The sequence below is a fragment of the Chrysochloris asiatica genome, unplaced genomic scaffold (assembly GCF_000296735.1).
Source record: "Chrysochloris asiatica unplaced genomic scaffold, ChrAsi1.0 scaffold00210, whole genome shotgun sequence".
Classification (NCBI taxonomy): Eukaryota; Metazoa; Chordata; class Mammalia; order Afrosoricida; family Chrysochloridae; genus Chrysochloris; species Chrysochloris asiatica.
The window spans coordinates 4,276,626-4,292,967 of record NW_006408728.1 but is presented as its reverse complement, the minus strand read 5'-3'; the positions used below and the strand labels follow the sequence as shown (position 1 = coordinate 4,292,967).

The 16,342-nt window shown below is 35.5% G+C and overlaps 1 protein-coding gene across 1 annotated transcript in view; it reads left to right on the top strand.

Moving 5' to 3' along the window:
* The window catches only part of HMCN1 (hemicentin 1), a 665,929-nt gene that overhangs the window by 444,435 nt on the left and 205,152 nt on the right, over positions 1 to 16,342 (top strand). Inside the window, exons 39-43 of the mRNA XM_006872707.1 lie at positions 435 to 586; positions 2,780 to 2,903; positions 9,005 to 9,180; positions 12,420 to 12,516; positions 15,439 to 15,561. Of these exons, the coding sequence (XP_006872769.1) occupies positions 435 to 586; positions 2,780 to 2,903; positions 9,005 to 9,180; positions 12,420 to 12,516; positions 15,439 to 15,561 (672 nt within the window). The remainder of the gene's footprint in view (positions 1 to 434; positions 587 to 2,779; positions 2,904 to 9,004; positions 9,181 to 12,419; positions 12,517 to 15,438; positions 15,562 to 16,342) is intronic.

Below are 16,342 nucleotides of genomic sequence, written 5' to 3'. Positions count from 1 at the left end.
GCAACTCTGTTATAGGGTTTCTGAGGAGCAGCTGGTGGATTAATGGAGATATTAAGGCTTGTCCTCCCTTCTTATTTTACAATGTCTCTGATTACAATCTTAAACAAGAGATATAAAACACCTTTATTGTTGTTGGGTGCATGGAGTCAATTCTGACTCATAGCGACTCCATGTGACAGCAAAACTGCCTCATAAGATTTTCTTGGCTTTCATCTTTAAGGAAGCCCATCTCCAGACCTTTCTCCTGTGGAGCCACTGATTAGATTTGAACAACTAATCTTTCAGTTAGCAACCAAGTGATTAACATTTGCACCAACAAAAGTCCTTGTAAAAGATCTTAAAAAAGAAAGACCCTTTAAAGAAAATTGCATATGGTTTTCAATACCTTGAAATGAAATATTTTGTGATGTTGACATATCACTTCTTTTTTTTAGTGCCCCCATCGATTTCGGGCAGCAGTAACATGGTGGCAGTGGTGATTAATAATCTGGTGAGGTTAGAATGTGAAGCCAGAGGTATCCCCGCTCCAAGTCTCACCTGGTTAAAAGATGGGAGCCCGGTGTCTAGTTTCGCTAATGGAATTCAGGTACTCTTGTTAGTTTCTTTGGTGAAATCGAGTACGTAATAATTTAATACAAGAAGTACAAACAGGCAAAACTCCTGAAGAGATCTGAAGAACAATGATTATCAAATGTTATTTTAAAATGTATGAACTTGCATACACAAATACCAGGGACACACAATAAGATCTTCAAAACAATTCATTAAAAATTCACTATTTTGAGTCATCATCTTTTGAATGTTCTTCTTACCTCACATGTTGGTACTTTTACATTCGTATTTTGACCATTTGTTGTACGTTCTTGTCATTTTTGCTCAGAATTCTTATTACCTGCACTATAAGGATACCTTACAGAAAGAAATGGTTACTAACAATAAAAACAGCAATTTCATAATACAATTATATTATAATATCTGGAAATAATAATGAATAGGAGAACCTTATAGAGCAGGATATTTGCTTCTCAAAAAACATCAAATAAGAAAAATGAAAATGTGCAGTCATTAGATATGAAATTTGAGTCTTAGATAAAAATTATTTTAAGTGTATTATACTGGCTGAAAATTCTAAAATACAGTAAGCAATATATAAAGGGACTTCAAATAACTCATGGAAATTTTTCATTAACTTTTTTTTTTTTAAGATTTCATTGTCAATTGAGTGATTAGTTTACATGGAGGTTACACTCATCATTTCCTTGCAATCATTACAATCTCCTCTGTGCATCATCATTCAACAGTATTTGCTCCTATTCCCTCTGTTTTTTTGTTTTTGTTTTTGAGGGGGCAGTAATGTACACAGAATCTCTCAGGAATATATAATCATTTAAATAACCAAAGGACACATTCTGCAAGCCTGCCTCCTGGCCTCCAACACCTGGCTGCCATCACACAGCCTTTCTCTTTTCATGAGTCTAGAGTCCTCAGCTGCTCTCTCTCTCCATGCCCTCATCTCTGCCTCTATCTCTGGTGTAGCTGCTTCTTTGGATAGGGTTCCACATTCTACTCATGCTCTTCTCCTTTTATGGTCCTAGGGTTCTTTGTTTCTGCACTGTAGGATTAACTACTCCCCTCTTTTTGTTACAAAACTTTTACCTATACAGTTGTGACAGTAGCAATTAGTCATGATAACAATTACTCACTATTGAATCATAAGAATTTTATTCCCATCTTCTTTCACCAGACCTGTCTAGACAAGATGAAAACTATTCAGTGGGGATTCTACCTCCCCCCCACACACACTTCATTAATGTTTAATTCCATTTTTTTCATGAGCTTTTTGAAGCTCCTTCATATGTAATTTAAAATTTGATTTAATTTTGTTTTGCCCTTCAGAGAATGTAGTTGTCTAACATTCTAGTTCTTTATCCTTTCTGAAAATCATTTGTACACCAAGTAGGGATCATCGTTGTTGTTGTTAAGTGCCATGGAGTCGGTTCCGGCTCATAGTGACCCTGTGTAGGGTTTCCGAGGAGTTGACTGGTGAGCTTGAACCACTGACCTTGCACTTCAAACCAAGCTTGCAGTCCATCACATTAACCCACAGTGCCACACCAGGACTCCCTTAGGAATCATAGTAATAGGCAATATTTTAGCGGTAACTGTGATCCCTAACAATTGTATCAGTGGAACAAAAGGGCAGTTGTTAGTGTTGTTGAGTGCCGTTGAGGTGACTCCAAACCATAGCGACCCTGTATAGGGGTTCTGAGGAGCAGCTGGTGAGCTTGAGCTGCCAACCTTACAGTTCAAACGGCTTTGCAGTCTGGCACATTAACCTATGGTACCACACACACCAGGACTCCAGAAGGGCAGTAGATGTGGCTAATTAATTTGGTTACTACTTCTCTGTTAATTTTAACTTCTAACTTGTTCATTTAAAGAAAATTAGAAAGATAATTGATTTCTCTTATTTCCACTTATTCCCAACTTCTGTCCCTCACAGATGTGTCTATAATAAGTACAGATGAAATTTGACCTTCGTTTGATTCTGTATATACTTATTTGTTTTCAGTAGTTACTATCAGGTTTAGCTCAAGACTGAGATTTTTTTCACAAGTAAGGAGAGAAGGGCATGATGTGTTCTCAGTTTAACAATCCTAAAACTATAATCCTAGAAGCAAATGTTGATTGATCCACCTCATAAAATGAGAAAAACCTTCTGTTTACATTGACCATTGTCAGGGCTATATTTGTTATTTTGCACTCTTGTCATTGACAGGTTCTCTCTGGGGGTCGCATCCTAGCCTTGACTAGCACTCAAATCAGTGATTCGGGGAGATACACCTGTGTGGCAGTGAATGCTGCTGGGGAGAAGCAAAGGGATATTGACCTCAGAGTGTATGGTGAGACATTTGCAGAATTCTTTCTGCTCTGATACAGATGTGTTGTTTATGTTTAGGTCCTAAGGCATAGAGGAAATTAAGATAACTTGTTGACAACAAAGAGCCATGAACTATAGAAAGTATAATATTACAGGATCAATTCAAATCAAATTTTACCTTTCTGCCTTATATTTGATTTTGACTGATTTTCCTTTTTTAAAATTGTGAGACATTAAAAGAAGCATACATTAAACACTGAGGGACTTGGTTTTATAGAATACTTTGAAGAACATGGATAGCATCTCTGCTTTTGGAAGATAAAATGTCATCACCAAAACAAGTATCTTTTTAGGTAGCTCTCTTCACCAATTCTATGAAAAGCCTTGACTATATTTCTATATTTACAATAAGCTATTTTGGAAATCAATGTCTATTAATTAAAAGAAAAGCCAAGTTTGCTAAACATAAATTTAGACAAAATTAAAGGTGTTGTTTTTGTTTGTTTGTTCTTCTTTCACAATGTATTCATAAGGTAATTTCACAGCAAATTTCTATTAGAATAAAATCAGAACCTCAGTGAGATCCAGCCATGGATTATTTTCATCATTTTACATTTCAGCAAATTCTTAACATTTAGAATGGTTTGTCTTTTTCTAATAAGTTCCTTGTATTTCATCTCTTGCTAAATGTATACTGAAATTGTTTCTTCTGAGGTCTCTAGAAAATTGGTAGTAGAGGTTTCATCCCTTAAAGTCTAACTTGCCCCCAAATGATTGACTTCGAATCCTGGTGTGGCACTGTAGAATAAGCAATGGACTGTAAGCTACAAGGTCAGCTGTCCAAACCCATCAATCACTCTTCGGAAACCCTTTACAGAGCCTCTGACTCAATGGCATGTAACAACAACAACAATGATCTTATAAAACTTAATCTTTTTCCTATAGACCATGTGGATTAATTTGTAAATCTTCCCAAGGAAAATTTAATGATCACAAATAACTCTCGACATTCCCCTTTTCTCTACCGATGTCACTTGGCATGGGTCTATGTCCACCTCCCAGTTTGCCATTCTGATATATCTGAGATTTTTTTGTCCAATCTCGAGTAGTCTAACTATCTTCTTTCATGGGTTATTTTCATGCTCTATGAAGAGCTAGAAGGTTGCCAATATAAAATATCCTTAGAGAATGGTTCATCAGTTAGCCTAAGTATGTGACATAACCGATTCTCTAGGCACATATGGAAAGTGACATTGATAATGACTAAGTTTTAGTCAGTAGTAAAAATCTAGGGTTGGATCCTTCCATTTCTCCATTAGTTAGTTTCAAAGTGAGACTGTGAGATGATAAAGAATTAATAATTTTCCAGAAATTATAGAAATGTACATCACTATTCTTTATCATTTGCTAGGATAATTTTATATTTCCCCTTTAGGCTGAGAGCCAGGATCTTTCCTCCTGGTTTAAAAGTTAAATGGTGAACTGTTATGTATATCTGTATATATACTTTGGCATTTGAAATATATATGCATGGCAAATTATTGGAGAATTATAAAATTACAACAGATATTTAATATGAAATTAGTTTCCAATATATACTTTCTGGAATTCTGATGGCAGAGTGAGTTTTATGTTGGGCTGCTAACCACAATGTCAGTGGTTCTAATCCACCAACTGCTCATAGGAGAAAGATGAGGCTTTCTGCTCCCATAAAGATTTACCACCTCAGCAGACCTTTACAGGGTCCCTGTGAGTGAAAACTAACTTGATGGCACACAACCACGACCAAAAAAACAACCATTTGTATTTCTTCCATACTTTATGTTCTTTTTTGTAGTAGTATTAACCTTGGTTACGATGGATCTTCGCTGAAAGAAGAGAATATCAGAAAGATGTTTACTTGTGCTTTATTGACTACACAAAGGCTTTCGATTGTGTGGATCATGACAAGCTATGGACAACATTGTTTGCAAAGTATGAGTATTCCCGAACATGTGATTCTGCTCATGGATGAAGAGGCAGTTGTTCGAAAAGAACATGGGAACACTGGATGGTTTAAAATTAAGAAACGTGTACGACAGTATTGTATTCTTTCACCATACTTATTCAACCTGTATGCTGAGCAAATAATCTAAGAAGCTGGGTTATATGTAGAAAAACATGGCATCAGGATTGGAGGAAGACTCATTAACAACCTGCAATATGCAGATGATACAACCTTGCTTGCTGAAAGTGAAGAAGACTTAAAATATTTACTGATGAAAATCAAAGAGCACAGCCTTTGGTATGGATTGCATCTCAGTGTAATGAAAACAAAAATCTTCAATACTGGACCAATAAACAACATTCTTATCAATGAAGAAAAGATTGAAGTTGTCAAGGATTTCTTCATTCTTCTTGAGGATCAACTATCGACACTCACAGAAGCAGCAGTCAAGAAATCAAATGACGTATTGCATTAGGCAAATCTGCTGCATAAACCTTTTTAAAGTGTTGAAGAGCAAAGATGTCAGCTTGAGAACTAAGGTATGCCTGATCCAAGCTATGGTATTTTCAGTAACCTTATATGCACGTGAAAGTTGGACAGTAAATAAGGAAGACCATAGAAGAATTGATGCTTTTGAGTTGTGGTATTAGATGAGAATATTGAAAATGCCATGGGCTGCCCATAGACCCAACAGATCTATGTTGGAAGAAGTGCATCCAGAGTGTTCCATGGAGCCCAAGATGACCAAACTTTGTCATACTTCAGACATGTTGTCAGGAGGGACCAGTCGCTGGAGAAGGATATCATGTTTGGTAAGGTGGAGGGTCAGAGGAAAAGAGGAAGACACCCAGTGAGATGGATTGGCCAAGTGGCAGCATCAATGGACTCAAGTGTGGCAACAATAGTGAGGTTGGCACAGGATCAGGCAGTGTTTCGTTCTGCTGTGCATAAGATCGCTATGAGTTGGCACCAACTCGATGGCACCTAACAACAACAAGTAACCTTGGTTATCTTGGACCTAAGTGGACTCTGTTTTTATCGTTGTTGTATACCATCAAGTGGAGTCTGACCCATAGCTATGCTATTTGACAGAGCAGATACTGCTCCATGGTGTTTGCTAGGCTGAAATCTCTACAAGAACACATCACCAGGTCTTTTCTCATAGCCACGGAATGTGTTTAAACTGCTGACCTTTATGTTAGCAATCAGTCAAGTGCTTAATCAGTGTGCTGCCAGAGCTCCTTAATTGTACTCTAATGGATATTAATCCTCAGAATAAAGTCTTCATCTGATTTACATTGTTGAGTATACGGATAGTAGGAAAAGAAGAAAGTAGAAAAGAAAGTGGAAAGTAGAAAGCTTTAATTACAATTACAAGAGTAGTTCATGAAAGCATTTTTCCCTAATATAAATTTTGATTATATTTTGCCATATTCTGAAATACTGAGACAAGAGAATTGAGTTTTAAAATGTTTTGGGTTCCTATGATGTCTTTTTTTAAAACTTAAGTTCAGAGAGCTTTTTTTCATACATTCTCTGGTGTCTCAACAAGTATTGTCGTTGTTGTTAAATATCATCAAGTTGATTCTGGCTTATAGTAACACTATATATGGTTTTTGAAGGTTTAAATCTTTGTGGTAGCAGAAAGCTTCATCTTTCTCCCTTGGAGGGTCTGGTGGACTTGAACCACTTACCTTGTGGATCGCAGTCCAGTGCTTATTGTATGGAGCACCGCACTTCCCACTCAACAAATATAACTTTTTGGCGATTCTAATTTTGGTAATTAAATTTAACAGGTATAAAGCATAGGATGATAAATTGGTCCAGAGTACACCCTTTCTTAAGCAACATAACCACAAAACAAAATAGGGATAAGATCTAAGGAAGCTAAAGATCTAAAGGGTAGAAGCTTATTCTTGTCTCAGACTAAACAAAAACTTGGAAATGAGAGACAGGACATAAAAAATAGATGTGTTTCAGTACTATATATTCTCAGCTATAATTAGATTTGCTTTAATTTACGTTCTTTAAAGAACAAATACTCTATTGTTTTAGCATTTTTTCCTCTCAGTTTTAAAAATCTGGCTTTCTTTTTAACTTGATTCAACTCATTTAACTGTAAAGAAAAGTAACTGAAAGAAAACTATTTGGAAATAAATTAGCATTCTGCTGTCTTGAACTGTTTCTGACTTTCACTTCTATAAACAGCCATAAAGAATTCATGCTATTTTGTAAATTCTGCAATAATCTAAAATAAACATATTTTTATACAGTTATGGTCCTTTGTTATCTAATGAGACCAGACTTTACCCCAAGTTATTTCCAAGTTATGAAATCAGGTGTTCAGTTCAGGCCTTCCTGACTAAGAAAAGTGTATCTGATTTCATGATACTTTAGAAAGTGGCACTAATTGTGCTTATGTTGTTAATGTTATAGTAGTTTTAATCTCAAACAGACGGGGAATGTTTTTATTTAATATATTACATACCCAAAGCATTCTGGCTGTTTTATGTTTCTGTATATATTAAGTTTATCACAAGCCAGATGTGTGTGTGTACTATTAAATTTAATAGAAAGATCCTCATGCATCTCTGTACGCATGCTCTCTTGGGCCATTCCAGCCATTGGGCAGGGTATTTCTAACTTTAACAACAGCTCCTTGAAGTTTAGCTTAAGTCGTGTGTCCAGAAACAGCATATGAAAATGTCCTTTTTAGTTCATGTTCTTTTTTCCTCTGTCACAGACGTAGTAGCATAGAAATCTCACAATTACAGAAATACTCATACTATGCTACAAGCCAGTGTTTGCTATGTATGTTCATTGTCATGTTTGCTACTATGTTGGCTTTCAGACTGGAAACAATACTAATGGAATTCATTAATATTCCTTATGACAGAAACCTTATTTTGACCAAAATATTTGAAAAGCTCCTTAGTAGCCATTTCAAGGTGATTTAAAATTAGTGTAACTTTTCTATAAATATGTTGCTTCCGACAAGCTTGAGTAAGTTACAGGTTCCGGTGAGAAATAGTGAAGGAAATTTCTCTCTGTGCTCGTATAATAGACCTGAGTTCATCCATTTCTGTGTTTTCTGAATTATACTAACAGGCCTAAAAGAATCTTTGAAAGATAATGGAGCCTACCATTTCACTTTAGACAGACCTGCACTTAAACCTTCTAAGACAAATGGTTGATTATGCTTCAATACACCCAAAGGTGTATTAAACACAGTTCAGCACCTGACAATTCTGATAGCTAGGGAATTCTCATTTTCATCTCATTAAAGTTTCAACTAATTTTTTCTTTGTATGTAATCATAAGTACAAAGAAGTACAGTGTTCAACTGGCCAGTGATTTAGCTTGGACTTTTATTTAGTGATTGATTTCACACGATTTCATTCTATAGAAAGTTGACAGACAGTATGGGAAACAGTAGAAACCATTAAACTGTGAGTCCAAAGAACTTCTAACTTTGTCAACATTAGTCATGGTATCTTGACTAAGCCATTATGTTTGTCATTCAAGATGATTTCCATGATCCCTTTCAGTTTTTTTCTCTCACTATTGTTGTTATTGTGTGCCATTGAATCAATCCCAACTTATCACAACCCTGTATAGGCTTTCAAAAGATGGGCTGGTGGGTTTGAACCACTGATCTTGTAGCTAATAGTCCAATGCTTATCCTATAAGGCCACACCAGAGCCCTTTTACTTCTCTGCTGCAATGAAATTTCCCTCTTTTGCAAAAACAAAAAAATATAAATTCATGTTGAAAGTGTATTTGCTTTTAATTAGTTATTATTTCCAAATTATCTCATAAGTAATTTGTTGTTTTAGAAATTGTAAGAAGCAGCATTCCTTAAATGTACATTTGGGAAGAACTTCTAATACTAAACATTTTCTAAGTGAAAAGTTCTGAGAACTTGGTTCTGTTCAACAGAAACACATTAATCTGTTATTAGTCTGTTATTAATACTTGATTATAAACTGATAATGCAAAGAGGGTATGTTAGAATGGTTATAATCCTACATCTTGAAAGAACCAATAAAGTTATTCAATATACATTGTGATTTCTAATGAAGATAAACAGTACGCTGGCCTGTTTTATCCTGAGGGAAGACCCATCTTTCATTTAGTACCTCCAAACATTATGGGAGAAGAACAGAACATCTCTATCCTCATTAGCCAAGCTGTGGAGTTACTGTGTCAGAGTGATGCTATTCCCCCACCTGCTCTGACTTGGTTAAAAGATGGCCGTCCTTTATTGAAGAAACCAGGTCTCAGTATTTCTGGAAATGGAAGTGTGCTGAAGGTAAGGCTATTCATTCACTTATTTCTTCTTATGTTGTTCTTAAACTCATAGTTTAGATATTAAACCAAACCTACTTCCATCAAGTCAATGTCAACTCATAACAATCCTGTGAGACATTATAGAAATGCTCCTTAGGGTACCTGAAGCCAAAATCTTTAAGGGAGCAGAGAGCTTTATTATTCTCCCAAGGAGAAGCTGGTGGATTCAGACTGATGACTTTGAATGCATAAGTCACTAAGCCACCAGAGGGCCTTGGTTTAGGTATTATTCCCTATTAAAATTATCTGTCTTTTAGGAATATTCCACTAATTTCATGTTATAAAAGTCCAGGGACAATTTCATGCTGATATTTATATTTTTTCAGTTTTATGTTTGAGTAAATTTAATATTCAGTTATCTATTAAGATTTGTAGCTAGGAACCATCTAAAAACATGCACCCAGGAAATGACTGCAGAATGCTTTAAAGCATGCCTTATCTTCAGTCAGTCAACTAATCATCAAATACCCATTCTATGTACCAGGATAGATGCACAAGAAAATTTAAGATACATTTTCTGTTTTTGAGTGTCTTCTAATTTCCCATTATTATGAAAAGTTAAATAACAAACAGTCCACTAAAAATTACATTAAGTACAAGAAGGCTGAGTTCATAGTCATGTGGGTGGTACAGATGCTGTATACAAGGATGACAGCACAGATGAGGCTGTATTTGGCTGACAAATCTTAGAAGGCTACTTGACTCTGTAAAGACAAATGGGACAAAAAGGGCTGATTAGGGAAGGTGAGTAAGCTACTTTGGCTGAAACAGAATTTAGCAAAATTAGTAGTTGGAAATAAAGTTGGCAAGGTTGATTTGAGTGAAATAAAAGTTGACATTGAAAGACAGTGCAAGGGGGAAATCAGAAAATCAGTAAATCATTGGAATGTTTATATACCTCTCATAGTGACTCCATTGAAAGATTGAAAAGGCTAAATAATCTTCCCACAGTTACTGAGTAACAGAACTAGGACTTGAATACAGGGAATAAGGCTTCAGAGTCCATGCTACTAAGCACTACACTGCATAACTGGCAAACAGAGTGATTCCTGAGAAACGGAGTGCCTAGGAAATGCAGAACTCACAGCTTACTCAGAGAGAGTGGCAAGAAGCCATGAGAGTTCATGTTAAAAGCAAGACAATAAAGACCTTGATTGTTAAGATCTTGTAATCATGCAGTTGCATGAGGAAGGAAGGATCAAAATCACTGATGGAAGGAAGAAGACTAAGGCAATCAAGTTGCATGAGCAAAAACATGCATGGTCCCAAATTCTCAAATCTCAATTCTGACTGAATGATAGGGGGATACAATTGTATGAACACGGGTCCCAGCCCTGCTAGGGAGAACCCTGTGTGATTGTTGTTATTAGGTGCTATTGAGTTGGTAGCGACTCATAGCGACCCTATGCACAACAGAACAAAACACTGCTCAGTCCTGTGCCAGCCTCACAATCATTGCTACATGCCCATTGCTGTTGCCACTGTGCCAATCCATCTCTTTGGAGGTCTTCCTCTTTTTATCTGACCCTCCACTTTACCAAATATCTTACTGAATCTCCATGGGAATAGGATTCATTTATCTTCAGAGTTCAGATCTCAGTGGGACTGGGAAGGAAGGAGACAGATGATAGTGAAGAAATCCTGAAACCCCTTGAACCTGAAGCCTGGAGTAAGCAGGAGACCAGTGTACAGGTCACATTGAGGAAAGTAGGGGAGACCCAAGGGAAATGAAAACTACAGAATTCAAACCTAATTGGTCAGTAAAAATTATCCTAGTTTTTTTAGAGTATGTACTATGCGTATTTAAAGCAATTTTCACATATCTTTGACCTGATCAAGTAGCGGAATCTTACCAGTTTATTTTGCCTGGCATACAATTGTTGTTATTGTTAAATGCCATTGAGTCAGTTCTGCTCATCTAAGGCTGCATAAGGTTTCTGAGGAGTGGCTGGTGAGTTTGAACCACCAACCTTGCGGTTAGCAGTTCAGTGCTTTTCCTACAGTGCCACACCAATAGGCACTTAATAAATGTTAATCCCTGCCCTCTATTTTGTTGATTCTCTTGATGATACATGGAGGCTTGTAGATAGGGACTTTACAGATCTGGTACCTGAATTTCAGTGGTTGTGCCAATAATTATAAGACTTTGGTCAATTTAAATTTCATCATTGACTCTGAGTTATCTTTTCTGTAAAATGAGGGGGTTGGATTTTAAGTACTTGTCCAGGTCTAATATTCTTGGATTTTCTATCTGTGCTTTAGTTAAATTCCAGCTCTATTTGCTCACATTAATCAACTAGTAATTGTTTACTGAGTACCTACTTCGCATCCTTACTAAGATAAATCCTTTCAGCAATCATTCCAACCCCAGTAGCCCCCCCCCCCACCTTTTTTTTTGGATGTTTTAACAATTATTGATTGAAAACTCATTTGGCATCCAAACACATACTACTTGTCATACTTCTTGTATTAACTTGTATTTTTATTTTCACTTAATGTTATTATTAAACTTTTTTATGTTGACATGTTTTATCTTTTTAACTGTACGTGAACTCATTAAATCAGAAACCATATAGTACATTATACTGTTTCATATTTTCTACCTTCATTGTCTAGCAAAAGTCCCCATTAACCACTGAAGGGTGAATGAATGAGTGATGAATTAGTATTAGTGAATGTTGCAGATACAAGTAGATGGAAAAATATTTTCTGGTATCAATTGTCTACCAATTACCAAACTGGAGATTAGGAGATTAATAAAATAAAAATAATAATTAAATATATTGACTGACTTGAGGACGTTTATGACCCCAGTTTGGAGAAAAGACATATAAACTAATATTAAGAATGTTATTTTACTAAACAAAGTCTTGGACATATAAGGATTATATATGTGAAAACCCTAAAATATTTGACAGAAAATTTTTTTGTTTCTTATTTGAATTTTATTTAAAGAGCTTTTTTAGACCTTCAGCCACTAACATATACTCGATTAAAATGAGGTATGACATAGGTGAAAATTGTGAAATCTTGAAAAGTGTTAGATCTTATTAGTGAGTATAAACCACTCATTTTACCATTCTCTCTAATTTTTCTATTTAAAAATTTTTTTCAGAATAAAAATAATACAGACACTTTATAGAAAATTCCAGTTACTTGTGAAATAGAAACTTTGGTTTAAAAGCATGACTTTGTTTTCAGATTGAAGATGCTCAAGTACAGGACACTGGTCGTTATACTTGTGAGGCAACAAATGTTGCTGGAAAAACTGAAAAAAACTATAATGTCAACATCTGGGGTAGGTATGAGCACATCCCTGTAAAGTGAAAGGCATGGCCTGTGGCCTACCCTTTTATTCTTTCAGTCAGTTCTTAAAATTACATCTACAGAATTCAAAGTGATTGTAATACATAAGTGGGTACTAGTAAATCCTATAGATTCTGTTGAACTGTTCTGTATATTGATTTATATGATTAATTCAAGAGTGACTATAGATAGGCTTCCTTAGCCTAAACATGCTAGTCATTATAATTTTTATATGGTACAACACTCCTCTCCTATCTGAGTAATATGCCTGTTAGCTGCTACAACTAGGATCTCATGAGGATTGAAACTCTCCAGGAGTTTCAACAACTCTCCAGTAATGGGTTGTTGCTGTTAAGTGCCATCCTACTAGTTTGGACTCAAAGCAACTCTGTATAAGGTTTGCAAGGAACTTCTGGTGGGGTTAGCCAATTGAAAATAAGTCAATATGCCAAATTATGCGTGGATTTGTTGCCAAATTGAAACAAGGTTTTGCTGCCTGTCACTTTAGTCAATCACAGAGAAGGGGAGAAATCCTATAGAAGCTGTATTAACAGATAGCCCGCAGTCTGGAGGACAGGGAGAATAATCTCTCAAGACTGTCCATCACAAGAACGGGCACATTATATAGGGTAAGGAGCTCTGGTAGCATAATGGTTACGAATCAGATTGCTAACTTCAAGGTCAGCAGTTCGAAACTACCAGCTGTTCTGCGGAAGAAAGATGAGGCTTTCTGCTCCTATAATGATTTACAGCCTCGGAAACCCTGTGCAGGGTCACTACGAGGCCAGAACCGGCTCCACAGTACTTAACAACAACATTTGGATGTACACTTAATCTATTCTAATGTCAGTACAGCATTCTTTGGAAAAATAAACAATAAGGCAATAAATTTCCTCAAACATTCTACCTTTAAGGTCATAGCTTCTTAGTTTCTGAGATAACTGTCTGAGTGGGCTAAAGCACTTCTTTTCCTTCTAGGACAGTGAGGTCATCTCAGCTAATTTTTAAACTAACTTCTTTATTTCCAGGGTCCTCATTTATTGAGACGTAGTAACTAAGCATTCTCCATTTTGTTTTGGTTGGTAGATCCATGCTATCAGAATTATGTATCAGGTTCATGTGTGCATGTGTGTGCATGAGTGTGAATGCATGTGTGGTAGGAGATGAGATTACTCTGATGACCAAGGAGCAAAGCTCTTGTATTAGCAAATAATTATCATAATCACAACTTTTACCTCAACGTGGCTTTCAGCTAAAAGCGTTTCTATTTCCAGCATTGTTGTTGAGTGTTGTTTGACTCATAGCAACCCTGTATAGGGTTTCTGGGAGTCCTGGTGTGGTGCTGTGGGTTAAGGTGATGGGCTACAAGATTGTTTGAACCTCAGCATCAGCGCTTCAAGATCACCAGCCACTCCTTGGAAACTCTATACAGGGTCACTATGGGTCAGAACCAACTCGATGGCACTTAAAAACAACAACAGTACGGTTTCTGAGGTGGATATGAACAGCTTTATATTAAATACTATTTTAAAATTCATTTAAGACATATTAAGCTTTTATTAATTTTTTATTGTGTTTGCTTAAATTTTAATTAATTGAAACCTTAAGCTGAAATTGACTATTATGTATAAAATTTATATTCATAATATTAAAAAAAATTATTAAGTAGGGAAAACAGTTTGATTTCAATGGAGGATATTTTTGGAAAACCTTAGAAGCATGCATTTATGTACAAAAATGACTTGTAAATTATTGATCATATTTGTCATTTTAAAAAGCTTGAAGCAGATTTTTGTTGTTGTTAGTAAGTGCCAAGGACTTAACCGCTGTGTTACCAGGGCTCCTAGTATAAAGACTAGTAGAGCAGAAGAAAGCCTTTTAAACCAATTTAAAAAGCATGGATTGGATTCTAACAGTGGAATAGCATGGTTGTTAGCAGTGTTAGTTGAAATCAAGTCGATTTGAACTCATAGAGATTCCGTATGTACAGAGTGAAGTGCTGTATAGGGTTTTCAAGGTGGTCACCAGGCCTGTTTTCCAGGGTGCCTCTGTGTGGATTCACACTGCTAACCTTTTGGCTACTGGTCATGAACTTAACCCTTTTCACCCAGAGGACTGAGGTGGTCAGACTTGCATTTTAGAAAGGAAGTCGATAAATTCTACAAGTGTTTAGGAGATTGACTCAAATAAGATAAAGTGATTAGATGGAGAGATGAGAAAACAGGAGTCAGGGATGGATGTCTGCATGGGCTTGACCAGCTGGACTGTAGGGATGGTACTGTCTTCCCTTAGAGAGGGGACAAAGGTGAGATGAGTACAGTTTTGGACAGGAAGACTTTGACAATGCCTCTAAGGTACTCAAATTGAGTTGTCACGCAGTCAGTTGGCTATACCCCTGCATCTCAAGAGGGAATCTGCATTATAGTTACAGAATTGAAAGTGTTTGTATTAATGGCCACTGAAGCAGTGGCAGTAGATGTGGGAGCTAACATTCTTGTGTCTTAGATTTAATCTCTTTATACTGTATGCCGGATGTTTTCTAATCCTTTTCCACATCTGAGATGTCAAGCCTGCCTATGTAATAATGGCTCAGGTAATTTTTAAGTTAATAGTGCTTTGGTCATTTGATGTAAGGTTTTGAAATACCTATATTAGCTTTTTTATGTTACATTATTACTCTAAATATGGTGATTATTATATTCTTACCTGTTAAAATGGAAAATCTGCCATTATGTATTAATTTTATATTTTATAGGTGATTTTTAATGTGATATATAGATGTAAACTTCATGTATTAATTCTTTCCTTGTGTTATATGGTTAAAACATTTTTTCTTGCATGCAACATGGTAAGGGAAGTTCATATGAAATAAGAGCAAAAAATAGTTTCTTTTTTTTTTTTTTTTTTATTTCAGTACCACCAAATATTTATGGTTCTGATGAACTTACTCAACTTACAGTTATTGAAGGGAATCTCATTAGTCTGTTGTGTGAATCTAATGGTATTCCACCTCCAAATCTTACTTGGAAGAAGAAAGGTCAGTTTCTGTCCTTTGGCATTTATAAAATAAAATATAAACATGAAAGAAATTTATATTTTATTTGGCTAACAAATTAGTGTATTAAGAAACTTTCTATATTTGTATACTAAAATATTAGATAGCAAAGTTGCTTTATACTAAATGTGTAATGTGTATTTCTTCTATACTACATAGCTAAACTCTTCAGCTCTCAATTTTACTTGATTACCAGGAGACATTAATTTTCTGCATTAGTTAATTTTTTTTAATCAAATGCAACATAAGTCAGCTATCCACTACTCAAAGAACCAACTTTTCTTCTTTAAGTAGATTTAGAATATAATTTTCCAAGCAAATATTTTTGTTCTATTTCTAACAGTTTTGAAATGTATTTTAAGATCAGGTTTTGCAGTTGAACAGATTTGTAATTTAATCATAAAAAAATATTTGTGCATAGGAAGTATAAGATAGATTATATAAAACCTTGGCTAATTCTATAAATCATTATTCTTCTACTATTTTAAGATTTGTTGTTTTCTAAGTATAGTTTCTTTCAAATATAAAATTGATCAAAAGAGAATATTTCAGAATAAAATTTGGTAAACATTTCTCTTTCTCCTCCTGCTCCTCTTTCTCCCCACTCGACCTTTTTTTTTTTTTTTTGCAAGGTGGGAGAAATTATTTTACACTATCATCTACCATTTAGGTTCTTGAAGCAGAAACAAATGATGAAGTATAAATACTTAGAGTATGTACATGACATGCTTTATATTTTTCCCTCATTCTGCCTTTTTTTTTT